Source organism: Pteropus alecto, unplaced genomic scaffold (genome assembly GCF_000325575.1).
Source record: "Pteropus alecto unplaced genomic scaffold, ASM32557v1 scaffold185, whole genome shotgun sequence".
NCBI classification, from domain to species: domain Eukaryota; kingdom Metazoa; phylum Chordata; class Mammalia; order Chiroptera; family Pteropodidae; genus Pteropus; species Pteropus alecto.
In genome coordinates this window covers 4,734,101-4,749,056 of record NW_006438088.1, presented here as the reverse complement: position 1 = coordinate 4,749,056, position 14,956 = coordinate 4,734,101, and the positions used below count along the sequence as shown (strand labels likewise).

General features: G+C 35.7%; 1 protein-coding gene across 1 annotated transcript in view; it reads left to right on the top strand.

The window, feature by feature from the left end:
* The first annotated feature begins 56 nt into the window (after positions 1-56).
* The window catches only part of PEX3 (peroxisomal biogenesis factor 3), a 28,787-nt gene continuing 13,887 nt past the window's right edge, over positions 57-14,956 (top strand). Inside the window, exons 1-3 of the mRNA XM_006915358.2 lie at positions 57-388; positions 8,052-8,183; positions 13,226-13,307. Coding sequence (XP_006915420.1) covers positions 316-388; positions 8,052-8,183; positions 13,226-13,307 — 287 coding nt within the window. The 5' untranslated portion in view covers positions 57-315. The remainder of the gene's footprint in view (positions 389-8,051; positions 8,184-13,225; positions 13,308-14,956) is intronic.

Sequence of the window (14,956 nt, the reverse complement as noted above, 5' to 3'; positions counted from 1 at the left end):
CCGCCGTTTCCGGCGGAGTCGAACAGTGAGGCACTCGGGAAGTAATTCTGGACGGACCTGGGTGCCCCAGACTTGTGAGCGGCGACCGCGGCGCGGCGGCAGCAACAGGAAGCGCAGCTGCTCTGCTGTAGTCCACGCCCCCTTCCCGCTCCGGTGACAGTGTCTGCGGAAAGTCGTGTCTGTGATTTCTGGAGAGCATCGACCAGGACAACAGCGGTCCTGCCGGGTCGTCCAGACCAGGTGACAAACGGTTTCCTGGTGAACCACCCCACCCCCACCCCCAGCCCAGGCAGCCCGCAGTCCCAGGGCCCGAAGATGCTGAGATCTATGTGGAATTTTCTGAAACATCACAAAAAGAAATGTATCTTCCTGGGCACGGTCCTCGGAGGTGGGTGACAGCGTTCTTGGAAAGGGTCATTGGGAGAAGGGGGTGGGAGAGAGATGACTGTTTTCTAAAATATAGAGGCCAGGTGACCACAGGCCAGGATATGTAGTGGGGATTCGTTCAGCCGTCGGAGGGGAACCGGATGACAAACCTCCAAGGTTCTTTACATCTCTCCAAATGTGGGATTTGTGCGCCTTGCCCTAACACTGCCCCTTATTCTGTTTCTCTCCTTTCTTCTCAGGACTTTGGTAGAACTCACCACAATTAAGTTTCTGTTTCAGGACACCATTTTCTCGCAGACACATGTTTTTTAATTCTCTCCTATTGTTTTCCTGTGAGATTCTTCTTTTCTGTTTGGCACTCCCCGTACTTTGCTTGGCATTCACCCTTCACAGAAGTTTCATTATCTAAGAGAGTCACGTAAAGCCCGCACTTCGAGTGTTGTTTAAAGTTAATTTGAGTTTTTGAAAACAACACAATTGTACAGAAGTACTGGAAGACATACTAGACCCCCAAAAAGCACAAACTAATATTTTAGCTCTGTTTCTGCTATTTTAGAATACCAAGCTATGCATTATATTATGCAGTAAGACAGTGCTTTCTGGATGTTGTGAAATCTTCTTCAGGATCTTCAAGTTTGGGATCAGTGCCCATCTAGATGACATTACTGAGTTGCACAAGCTGAGAGGAGATTTTAAAACAGATAATAATCTTGAAAGTTTTCCCTCATATAGCAGTCATGTCATAATAGGCAGGGGTGGGAAGGAGAGAATAAAGAGCCTTGTGAAATATAGGAAAAGAAAATGTAGGAATGTTGAGGAATTTTTAGAATTTGAGTTTTTAAAGAAACCATTACATGTTTTGGTTACAGAATTATTTAAAAAATAAATAAATAAAACAAGAATAGAAGTTTCCCAAAGGATCTGGTTGCTTTTCTCTTGTATTTTGTTGCCCCAAAACAGTTGGAAATTAACATACTCTTAGCATCGATAATTCAGATCTGTTGGTTCTTGAAAGTTTGAAACAGGCTTCTCGTTGATGGGGCAAGTCTTTTCTAGTGTCTGAGATCTATATCATAATTCGATAGTGAACATATGTTAATTTTTATCACATTTTTGAGAAATCCTTTATAGATAAAATGTGTTTTCCGATATCTTCAGCCACTGATATGTAATATGTATTTAGATTATGCTGAGACTACTGAGTCCCTTTTATTTATAGAAGCTAAAGTATTTTTGCCACCGCTGAAGGAAAGAAAATCTTTTTTTTTAGCAATCTCAAAGACTAGCATACCCCTTCACACATGGAACTATCTAATAGTAGATTAGAAGTAATCATAGAGGAAACAAGAGTATACTTAAGAAATAGTTACAGATTTTGTCAAAAATCTCTTGATAGCTTTATAGTTACAAATTAAGAGGAATGAGAAAGAAAAAAGGTTCAGAGAGACAGAAGAGAAGATAATCCTTTTTATAACAAAAAAAAGGAAGTTAGTCTAAAAGAAAAAAGTAAATGATGACCATGATTGGCATTTGTTTGAGCCTCGTATTTTTCCTACTTCCTATGATGTCTTACATCTCAGTTAATCTAATTTAAGAAATATTTATCAAGTGCCTGTAGTATTGAAGGTAATGTGATAGAAATAGAAGATATATAGAGCTTTTTAATAGTAATAGTTACCATTTATTTGGTGGGCAATCTGCTAAGTTTTTCTAGTCACTGGGGATGACAACAGGGTAGTTATTGTTATGCCCATTCAAAAATGTGGGAACTAGATTCCTAAGAATTTAAGGAGCTTGCTCAGGGTCTCAGAGGTAGTAATGAGGAACCTAGACTTCAAATCCACGTGTCTTAGATCCCAAAGCACATTCTCTTTCCTCGCTATACCACTTGTCTTTATGGCCTTTATGGTCTGATAAGAATGAAAAACAAAGTGTCTTAGTCTTTTTAGGGTGCTATAACAAAATACCACAGACTGGGCAGCTTATGAACAACAGAAATTTATTTCTCACAGTTCTAGAGGTCGTAAGTCCAAGCTCAGGGTTAAGTGAAGGCCTGCTTCCAGGTTCCAGACTTTTTGTATCCTCACATAGCAGAAGAGTCTAGGGAGCTCTGTGAAATCCCTTTTATAAGAACACTAATCTCATTCACGAGGGCTCCACCCTTGTGGTCTAATACCTCCCAGAGATTTCACCTCTTAGTACTATCACATCAGGCATTAGGATTTCAATATATAAATGGGGGGAAGGAGGGTACATTCAGAACATAGGAACAAGTATACAAATAATTAAAATACAAAAAAATAGATACAAAACAAGAGAGCCGAAAAAAAATGCTATACAGATCAAACTGACAGATAGCATATAAGGTTATAAAAAATCAGAAAAGGACTTAATGAAAGAAGTGACACATTTTGACAGGCTTAATAGCTAGGTAAAATATCAACATGTGTGCTCAAAGAGGTTTGGCCATTCAGTGGTGGGAAAAACCTAAGCAAAAGCTTTTGAGTTACAGGCCTTCTTAAGTAGAAATTTCCTACATTTTGGATGAGTAACTGCTTTAGACCAATTTGTACAATTTGACCAATTTATGCAAAGAATAGAACCATGGTTCTCAAACATTTTGGCCTGAGGTCTCCTTTACACTTAAAAATTGAGGACTCTAAAGAGCTAATAATAATTTAAAAATAACAATAGTAAACCCGTTACATAATAACATAATATTTTTTTAATTAGAAGAGTGGCATTGTTTGACATTTTTTGCAAATCTCTGCTGTTTGGCTTAATTGAAAGCTGGATTCTCATCTTGTTTTGCATTTAGTCAGTTGCAATATCATATGTCATGTATTCTCTAGGATACTGCACTGTACACTCACAAGAGAATGAGAATGAAAAAGGCAAATAGCGTTTTAGTATTATTACAAAATAGTTTTACTTACAGATCCCCCGAAAGGGTATTGAACACCTCTAGTAGTGCCTAAGAACACATTAGACAAAGTGTTGCAGAACAGAGAACAGCCAGATTCATACTTACTGGCTTGCCGATTTCTAAAAATTCCAGTGCATTGACTTAAAATTTATATCTTAATTCTTGTAATTTCTGGTCTCTTAAGTTTTGCATTCATTTAGTAACTTTTTTTCATTCAACAAATATTTGAATGAGAATAAGTGCCTACTCTCGAGCCAGATGTTGTCCGGGAGCGTAGAGGAGAAAGAAACGAGAAAGCGTCGGTAAAGCTTCACTCAAGAATTCACTTGGTTTAAGTTGTATAGCTAACAAAGAAGAAGGGGAAACAGCAGGAAAAAGCATTGTTCAGCAGATTCAGAGACATTACTTTTGATGAATCAAAGTGTATTTCACTATGGCTAAGCCCAGGGCACAAATGGAGAATGGCAAAAGATGAATTTGGAGAACTAGCTAGAGTGCAGATTGTGAAAGGCCTACCTTACTGTGCCATTCTACAGAATTTGGACATTATCCTGTTTATCAGTGCTTCTCAGACTTTAGTATGAATAAAAATCACTTAAGGGGCTCAATGAAATTATAGAATTCTTTTTCCCAGATTCTGATTTTTTAGGTTGAGTGCAGTTCATTGATTCATTAATTCATTCAGCAGATATTTATTGATCTCCCATTGTATTCCAATATTATGTATTGGGAATACAGCATCATATGAGACATTTAGGGATGTTTTCAAGGAGCTTCCTTAAAAGCCACATTTTTAACAAGTACCTCAAGTAATTCTGATGTAAATGGAACAGAGAATCCACATTAAGAAGTAACGGAGGGTGTTAAAGAATTCTAAACACAGAAATAAGGTAGTCACATTTAAGTTTTAGAAAATCACTTTGCATATAAAAGTTGGATTGGAAAGGTGTGAGACTAGAAACCAAAAAGGAGAGTTAGAAAGCTGTTAAACCAGTTCCAGTGACTTAATATTCAGGATCTGAAAGAAAAGAGTGGTAAAGGAGTTAGAGTAAAGTGTCAACAGTAAGAAAATATTTCTGAAATAAGAGTCAGGATAGCAGAATTTGGCGGTCTGTTGGATTGAGAGCTATGTCATCAGATCATTTTCAAATTTTTATAGAAATTATCAACCTAGTGAAGTAGTTGTATTATAGGGATTTTCTTTCAGGAAGAGGAGACTGCGAAATAGTTTTTAAAATTCAAGTATATAATTTGGACAGACTAGAAGATATTTTGCTTTACCAGCAGTATTCTGAAAGGAAACCTCAAAGCATTTTACATTTATTTTTTGAGATATGTAGTGAATGTCTTCATTATTCATAAATAAAGTCATAGCTACAGAGGAAATTTTAAAGCTTATATAATCCCATCCTTTCATTTTATGAATAAAGAAATTTTGACCCAGAGAAAGAAGGGATTTACTTAAACTTACCTAGTTGGTGCCACAGCCATCAGTAGCTAATTGTCTTCCAGGCCAGAATTCAGGTAGCCAGTCAGGGTCAGATGATCCTGAGCTCCATAATTTAGCTAATTAGTTCTCTTCTTTCATTCTTATTTTCCTGGGGAGACACATCTGACAAAATCAGAATTTATGAATTTGAGGAATGAGAGCCTAGATAAATTACATTTTTATATAGGAACTTATTTCAGAGCTAACTCAAGGAAAATAGTGGATTATGGGACTTTGACCTAATTCCATGTATTAGCTTGCTAGGGCTGCCATAGCAAAGTACCACAAACTGAGTGGCTTAAGCAACAGAAATTTATCATCTCACAGTTTTGGAGGCCAGAAGTCTAAGATCAATGTGTTGGCAATATTTGTGCCTTCTGAGGGCTATATGAGAAGAGAAGAATTTGTACCAGGCCCCTCTCCTTGGCTTGTAGATGGCCATCTCTTTGCTGTAGATGTAAACAACGTCCATGCCTTTAGAGAATTTTTGTAAGAGTTTATTTGAGCCAAACTGATGACATGCCAGGAAGTAAGATCTCAGATGCTCTGGAGAATGACAGTTTTCCAATTTTTTTAATGCATTTGGAATTATGGAGGAAATGTAAAGACAATTACAGGAAGATAGGAAAAAGCAAGGTACAGGATAGTAAACAAGATATGTGCTTCCTCCAGGGTGTTTACTCCTTTGAGGTGCCTAAAAGAGAGAATTACTCTGGCATTTCAAAAGAATGTTAACCTAGATGCACAAGAACAATGGACAGTGCTTGCTTAAGGCAAAGATAAACCTTTTTATAGGCCTGGGGCATAAAGACCCACCCACCATGACCTGCCCAGTTAGGAATTTATGATCAGAACACCCTATGAGGTTACTTTCAGTCAGATGTATTACACAGCCCCCTTTCATTCCTATCCCTGTGTCTTTACATCATCTCACTACACACATCTGTGTCTGCATTTCCTCTTCTGAAAAGAACACCAGTCATATTGGATTAGGGATGACCTTAATGACCCCTTTTTAAGGGGATTACCTTTGTCAAGACCCTACCTCTAAATAAGGTAACCTTCTGAAGTTCTGGATCTTCAACATAGGAATTTTTTGGGGGGGAGAGGGAGAAGGAGGGGACAGAGTTCAACCCATTACAATTCATTTTCTTCTTTTAGACTTAGTTAAATTATGCTACATTTATGAATCAAATATAGTAGTGCCTAAAAAACTTTTATCAGACACTGTTGAGAATTTATTGAAAAGCAGTGGACCCTCTTACAGGAAAACACATATACCAGTCAAATTTACTATTATTCCAGAAAAGGGAATTATTGCAGCATTTCATTTTATACTGATTATTATTATTTGAGAAATAATAATTTGACACATAACTTTTAGCACTCTGTTGTGCAAATAAAATACAAGCAATTCTTTGAGTAGTTGTATGTAACAGTCGCCTGTCAGAGGGTTACTTTGTGAAACATAAGTCAATTTCTTCTGTTGGTTTTGTGGCACTGTCATCAGTTTATTGAGGATGGATTACAAGAAAGGTAGCTGTAAAGCCACTTACAAGAACTTTTATTTATTCTTTAAGCATGATTGTAATACATTTATTTGCATACAAACATAATGACAACCATAATTTATTTCTGTCTAATTATTTTTAGAACATACCCTTTTAATGAACTATTATTTTTAAGAACATATAACACTTTATCAGTTCATCTGTAATGCTTATATTAGTGAAAATAATTCAGGATACGTTTTCGCTTTACAGTTCCTAAAGGGCCGCCTCCTCCTCATCCATGACAGACACCAAAACCAATTATTTAGGTTATACACAGTTCTTAGGTTCTTTTTGGTAGATATTGGGGGGCCCAGACAGTTGGAAGTAGGTGAGGATTAGTCGTTCTCCTTTAACCTTTTTGCCACGTTATAATGAAATTCTGGCACACATAAAAACATCTGCTATCAAGCATAGATAAAACAGTATCATAATTTGTTCTAGGAGTTCAGTGAAGTCCCAGTGTCCTTTTTGGTGCTATAGCAGAGCCATGCATAAAAGATTTCCCTGAAGCAAAATGCAACAGTATTCTAGCTGTAGGATATCTGCTAGCCATTTGGTTAACTCCCCTGAGTAAGTATCCTCTGAACTAGCAGCTGAGAATCTGAGGCTAAGCCATTCCTAAGAGTAAAGGACTCGTTAGATTTATGTATTCTTGTTCAAGTGAATATTACTAAAATGTTTTAGCTGACCCACTATCTTAAATACCACTAGATTTAATCTATGAAAATCCATTTCTATTATTCATCACACTAGATAAAAGTTAGTTGAAGTGCTTAGACCTCCTAATGTGGCTTTTTATCAAGTGCTAACTAACCATTCTGGAGTAGTCACTTTCCCAGTTGGGACAACTGACTGCCCCTAGGGTATAGACCAGATGTACAACTTTATATCATACTGTCTGATGAAATGTGTTAAAGTAAATTATAGGCCACATGACCTCACCTATATTTTTATATTGTTATAATTTAGGAATTGCTGTACCCTCTGCTTTTTCCTTTTTTCACTTGTTACTGGTTTTCAAAGTCTGATTATGTACCTTTCTTTTATTCTTTTAAAAATTGTGTCTTTTATTTTTTAAAAGTATTATATGTTGATTGAAGAAAATACAGAAAATATAGAGAAGCAAACGGGAAAAAATCACCTGCTGTCCCACTATTCAACAATGATCATCATTTATTTTATGTTAGACAATAAAACCCATCTGTTTTTCTGTGTATCTGCTTACATTAAAAAGCAAAACTTCCAGGATCTTACTTTATCATCTTACAATAAAACATGGATATCTCCTTTAGTCATTAACCGTATGGTAATGTGTTTTAATAGCTACATCAGATTCCATTGTGTGGATGGACCATAATTTATTTAAACGAGTCCCTGTTGCTGGTCATTTAGAATATCTCCACTTCACTATGAAAGGCATTGCTAGACTTTGTAGATGTAACTCCTTTCTGTTTCTTCAGACCTAGTTCTTACATATCCATCTGTCATTGGCTGTTAAAATGCCAATCTTTTCTTCTCTTTAGGTCACAATTCTTACATAATTCTTTAATTTAGGTTTTTAAAAGTTGTAATTTTTAGCTTTTCACTAATATAAGCCTTATATTTGGATAAACCAGGTTAAAAATATTGTTTGGAATTTTTAATACTCTTATTTAACTGATTTATATACTAGCTTGTTTTGAAAATATAATTTTAGGAGTATATATCTTGGGGAAATATGGACAGAAGAAAATCAGAGAAATGCAAGAAAAGGAAGCTGCAGAATACATTGCCCAAGCACGACGACAGTATCATTTTGAAAGTAACCAGAGGACTTGCAATATGACAGGTAAGACAAAGAGAAATATTTATACATGTATAAAGTTACTTGATAATTTGTATTAATTTGCATACCTCTGGAACCAAGTTAAAAGGCAAAGGAAGAATGATAAATCTCGCAAGTATTTATTACATAATTTAACTGAAATACATCAATGTGGATTTTAAAAACCAGTATTAATATACAATATAAATGCTGTTCATTCATTTTGTTTATTAATTCAGCAAACGTATGGGGTACCCTGTACTGGAAGCAGAATGTGAACAACAACAAAATCCCAGACCTTCAGAGTTCACGTGCTAGTAAGAGAAAAAGATGATAGCCAACAAATAAATAATTTTAGGTAGTGATGGGTGCTGTAAGGAGAATAAAGCTCTGGAGGGGTGGGGATGCTCTTTAAGGTAGAGTAATCAGGAGAGTCAGGCCTCTTTAAGGAGGTGACATTGGAGAAAAACCAAGTGATACAATGGAGGGAGCCATGCAAAATGCCTGAGGTGGTTAAAAGCTCGGCACATTGAAAAAACAGCAAAAAGGCTGTGTAGCTTGAGCTTAATGAGCAATGGAAGAGTGATAGGAAGTAAGGCTACAGGAGTAGGCCTGATCCCATTGGGCCTCACCTGTCATAGTAAAGAGTTACGTTTTAAATTGACGGTAGGCAACTACAGACCTATGGATTCAGTACAATAGTATACACTCAGTTGGTGATAATTAGTGATAATAATTTAACCTCCAGAGCTAGAAACCTACTAGGAGAATGCCATAACAAAATCATTTGAAAAGAATAAGGTGTTATGTTGTAGCTGGCATAACTCTAAAGAGTTAGTTTTTAAATCCATGTCAAACCTGTTTTGGTTTGGTTTTTTGTTGTTGTTGTTGTTTTTAATCATTTAAAGCTTTTTCCTTTCTCTAACATTTATTTCAAGAACAACTTAGAATTTTTAAAGGTAGGTTCTCCTTGTTCAATTTTAAAAGTAGAATTTTTATTCAGAGGACTTTATTTTTAGTTCAGTCTCTTTGACAGCTAAAGAGGCTGAGATGAAGGGAGTTGCAAGACATCCAGAGTTACAGCTGGAGTATGATTTTTTTACATTTGAAATAATATGTCATTCTGTAAAGCAAATAGTAATCATAAACATGGTATATAATGACAACTCAGATAACACACAATGAGTAAGAGTCCAGGCTCAAGGGTGAAGCAGATCAGGTTCAGTTCCCAGTTTTGCCTTGGATTATTTATGTCTTTGGGCAGATGTAGATCTCAGTTCTCTCCTCTATAAAAAGATGATCATAAAACCCACTTCATAAATGTTTTATGAGAATGTGATGAGATAATGCATATGAAGTGCTTGGCATATAATAGTAAATAACTTTTTTAAAATAACATAATTATTTAAATTGATATTTAGCATTCCATATAGTGATGTTACCAAGGACATTTTAATGAATTTTTAGAGAATAAGAGGAGTCTATTTTGGGATATTACTCAGATTTTCAGACGAGAAAGGTAGGTCCTAGAGTCTCAAAATGCATCTTAATTTGGCATGTGTCAGTTTGGGTCCTCTGGGAAGCAGATGCTAAGACAGGATTAGATATGCAAGAGCTTATGTGGGGGAAGTACTTCTGAAGAATACAGGAGAGGCAGGAATCCTGTATTTTGGGGAAAGAGGCTTCAGAAACTTAACCTTACTGGCTCTAATAATACTGAAATTTGAGAAGTATTAGTAATAGACTTTTTAGCAAGGACAGAGAGATCCCCAAAGGTGGAGCTGGAGTTGATAGAAGATAACCGACATTGGCAGAAAGAAAGGATTCAGGAAGAATTTGATGTCTGAACTGAGAGGAAATCATAATATATCATCTTCTTCAGTCATGAAAAGGGGTCTTTTCTCACACATGCTTCAGAGTCTGAAGAAATAATATATACATTACTAGAGACATCACCCTTGATTTAGAGCAAGTCTCCTTAAGGTCGAAGTCACTAGAGGAGGCATGTGCCTGCAGAGGACATGAGGGGGCACGAGAAAAGTAGTAAGGAAAAGAGGGATAATCTGATAGAAAGTAAGATGTGTTTCCTTTGTGTCTGTAGAGCAAATATCTAAGGAGTAGACATGTATTGAGCTTAAGTGACATCAGTGCAAAAGCCACACAGAAAGAATTTTGCAATAAGGACAGCAAGCATAAAAAGAAAATACTGTGCTCTAGGTGAGGCAAAAACCAGGTAGAATGACTTTATTCAGAGTAGCCGTAGTGACTAAAATTAAGGATCTCCTCTTGGTTTTGAAAACAGAAATACAGCAAAGAAGTGTATGTTCCTATAATGTTATAACAATGGTATTGCCTATCTAAGAGACAAGATAAGGACATTTGAGGACTTTAATTTTTCAGTGTGTTATTAACAGTTAACCTGCTCATTAAGGTTTTTAGACAGCATTAGTCCCTAATTGGAACAGAGCAACCACAAAGCAAATTATTAAAATGACTGATGAAACTTTCTTTCTTGACTTTAAAAGATAAAGTTTGGCAGCTCCAGATATTTATAGGTCTAGTATGAGGAAAGAATGGAGAGGTTTTGATCTTGAAGAACTAGAAAGTGTGTCTGCTTTGATGTATTCCAGTAAAGATGGAATTCTTTGAGTAGTGAAATAGAGTTTAATATAGATATTGTGAAAAGAGAATATTTTAAAAATAGATGTTTCTCTGGTGGGAGTTGTTCATAATGAAGGAAGCTGTGATGGGTGGAGGTAGGGGTATACAGGAAGTCTCTGTTTTTTCTCAATTTTGCTGTGAAATTAAAACTGCTCTAAAAAATTCTTAAAAAAAAACAAAAGAATAAAAGGGAGGGAGCAAAAGTAGGCAAGGAAAGCCTTTAGACCACAGTGCAGGTCTGACTTGTGAATGGAAAGGAAGACAGAAGGAAGATTAGGTAAGATGAGGCTCTGTCCTCAGCACAGTTCTAAGAAAGTTTTGGCAGGCCATTAGAGTGTCCTCAAGCCAAAGTTCCCTGGTAGAAGAGTCCCACAGGGGTGGATCTACTTCACTATCCCCACTGAGCACTCTCGTTGGCTGTGAGCATTGCAGACATGGTGATGGGTCCAAAGGTGTAGCAACTGGGGCTGTCAGCTAACTCTGTTCTTGCAAGCAGAAGATGTTGGGGCACATTTCCATGGCCATCACAACCCTCAAATGAATAAATGGCTGATGCTAGGCAATTAAAGATAAAATATGGTGATTACTAGGAGCTGAATATAGATTCACTGAAAAACTTTCCAAATGAGCTTTCTGGATGCCTTGAAAATGGAGTTATAAATTATATGATTACATTTCTATCCTTTTGAATATGACAGGGGCCCCAACCCCCGGGCCATGGACCAGTACCGTTCCGTGGCCTATTAGGAACCGGGCCACACAGTAGGAGGTGAGTGGCAGGCAAGCCAGCAAAGCTTCATCTGTATTTGCAGCTGCTCCCCATGTGGTGATCTGTATTAGCATCACCACCTCAGCTCCACCTCAGATCATCAGGCATTAGATTCTTATAAGAACACCAGTCCCTGGTGCCAAAAAGGTTGGGGACCACTGCTATAAGGTAGATTCATTGTTATCCTCAGTATACAGATGAAGATACTGAGGCACAAAGAGGTTAAGTAACTTGCTCAGGGCCACACAGATTCGTGGCAGGTGAAAGGTTACCTCATAATTTGTGGTTGGACTGGGGATATTTATCATGGAGACCTGATGGCTAAAAGAAGACACAAGTACTGTATTCAGCTAGATACAGACATATTTGTTCAGTGTTAATACAGGTTACTAGAAAAGAAGAATAGACTTGTCTTTGGTTGAACAGGCTGAAATGTAAAGTAAAAAGCTCTTATCTCTCAGAAAAATTATTGAAGAGACTCCTCTCAAATCATGTTACATTACACCACATAATTTTTAAACTAGTTCCCTACTAACTCCATTTTCTGAATGTAGAACTTTAGCCTTGCTTTTTCTTGGTAAGGTAACATACTGTATTACGGTTAGATATAGATAGCAAGTACACTGAGAGATTAGCTACCTTATATTCATTTGGCTCTGAGCTGCTACTTTAGTTAATGGTGTAAATAACTTAGGTGATTTAATCATACAGTTTAAGGAAATAAGCTGAAGCTACATAGTACAGTACTGATATAACTGTCTAGAGTAGATTAAAAACTGAATTTTCTATTAAAAAATATGGATTTTGTAATTAATATTTCTCACCTAGTCAAGAAGTAAAAATCGTAAAATTAAGTTTTCCCTTTTAAAATGTGGTGTTTGTGACCTCTTGATATTTTTTCATTTTATCATTACTTATTTAACATTAGAAACATTTTGAATTTATGTATGTGTCCTTCTCCAAAATTTCTTATACCATACACAGAGCCATAAATAAAACAGCTTCTACAAATTACGTGCAATCTTTTTTCAGTACAATGCTATATCTTATTTTATGTTATTCTTGGAAGTTAAAGGCAACAGCCATGGGCAGAACCAAAACTACAGCTCAGCAACTCTTCATTCCTAGCCTGATGCTCTTTATTCTGGGTTATAATAAATGCTTATTGCTTTGTAGTTTTTAATAAGCAAACCTTTTTCTAAAATTAGAAATAAAATGTGAAGCAGAAAGTGTAGCTAAAGATAAAAATGTTTTTGATCATTTTAGTATATCAGAAATAAACATTTATTATAAAAAAAATTTGAAGAGTACAGAAGAGAACAAGGAAAAAAAAAGAATTATTCATAATCTAAAGCCCAAAGACCACCACTGTTAACCTCTGGAAATAATTTTTCCCATTCTTTCTTCTACGTGTACTTGTTTTCATTGCTGTGGTCATAGTATTATAACATAAGCAGATAAATGATTTATTAGTCTGTAATCCATTATTAAAAATATTTTGAAAACTCTAGCTCTGAACTTCCTTCCCAACCCTTACTAGTTGCTAGTCCTGTCATATAGCCTAAAACAATTTTCATTTCTCAGTGAGGGCAGTCATATTACTTGTGACCTTCTTTATTTTCTGTTCATATCACAGTGCTGTCCATGCTTCCAACACTGAGAGAAGCCTTAATGCAGCAACTCAATTCTGAGAGCCTCACAGCTCTGCTAAAAAACAGGTAAATGCAAGTAACAGCATTTTTTCATTTATATACTGCACTTAAAGTTGATATAATCAACTGAAATACTTTCCAAATATCTTTGTTTTCTAATTTTTCTAATTAAAGCTTATAATATAGAGACTTATTTAGAAAAAATACTAACTATATCATTGAATTCACATTTTGTACATTTATTTATGTTTTACCTTGCACAGAATATTTTGGTCAACAATATTTATATGCATTCTGGTTTTCATATAAATAGATCTTATATCATTTTGATGTTATTCAGGAGTTTAATTATTGAGTGCATATGGAACGTGTTCCTGAACCAGATGTTGTGAAGCTAAGTTATGTTAAACATTGTGCTTCATAAAGAGTTTACAGTGTAATACGTAAAGCTTGTGAACGTTAATTTTAGATAAATAAAGCTTGTGAACTTAAATTTTATATTACTTACAAAATGGAGTACAATTATAATGTGAGCATACAATAATGGTAATTTACCTTACCGTGACAGTTTACTATGCACAAAGCACTTTCACACATAGGACCTTGTTGTACGTGGAGAGAACTATATGTCGGAGTATCATAATTCAGTGTGATGCTGTGTTAGTTTGAGAAGACTTCCAGGAGGAAATGGCTTATTTTAATGAACAAGTTGGAGGAAATGGTTTCAATAAGTAAATATTAATCGTTGTGACCTTATGAAAGTATTTGCCTTCCTTATAATCATCCTTCAATAACCAGAGAGAAAGAAGTGCTATTTCTGGAGTGTCTCTCTGTGCCAGGCCCAGTGCTACATACCTTATATACATGTTTCCATTTAATTTTCACAATATCCTTGTGAGGCAGATGTTATCATCTCCATTTTGCAGATAGGAATTTACTGCTCAGACGGCTTAAATAGCAAGCTGGAAAATTTCTTTGAAAATTTTCAGTATTCAAAGAATACCTCTCAATATAACAATGGATTTTTGTACTTGGGATTTTTTTATCTCATTATATAATGCTATTGATAAAGAGTTTTCTTCTCAAATTTCATCATTCTTAGAAGTGGACACACTTTCACCACTACTTATAGGTGTAAAGTTCAGTTTATAAATTAGTTCATATAATTATATGAAGAAGAAACATAAGCAGATTACTCTCAAATAAATGCTTAATTATCACCTATATGAACATAAATAGGGGATAAAGAAACATGTACATAAGTAGGGGATAAAGAAAAGATATATATTTTAATTGCCTTAAGTTTTAGTCTTATTAGGGAGACAAGTGAAATAAGTAAATAGCACTTTTATAAAAGCAACATAAAAACAGACAAAATGTGCATAGTGGCATTCTTCCTTCCTGGTGACTCTGTTTCCTGCAAGGCCCTATGTTCCCTATTTTAGGGGAATTCAAGATAATTAAGATCTCTTTCCTTTTAAGACATTGTCATCCAAGGGAGGAAGTAGATAAAATTATCATAATTCAAGACATTATATTTAATCTCTGTTAAAAAGCAAAAGCAAAATGGGGAGAGAAAATGTGGGAGTTTAGAGAAGACGGGGATTAATTTTTTATGGCTAATCCCAGACAACTTTAAAGAAAAGGTGTTATTCCTCTTTCCTTACTCAATACATAGGAAAATTTCTTAAGTCCCTGAGAATTTGATGGGCAAC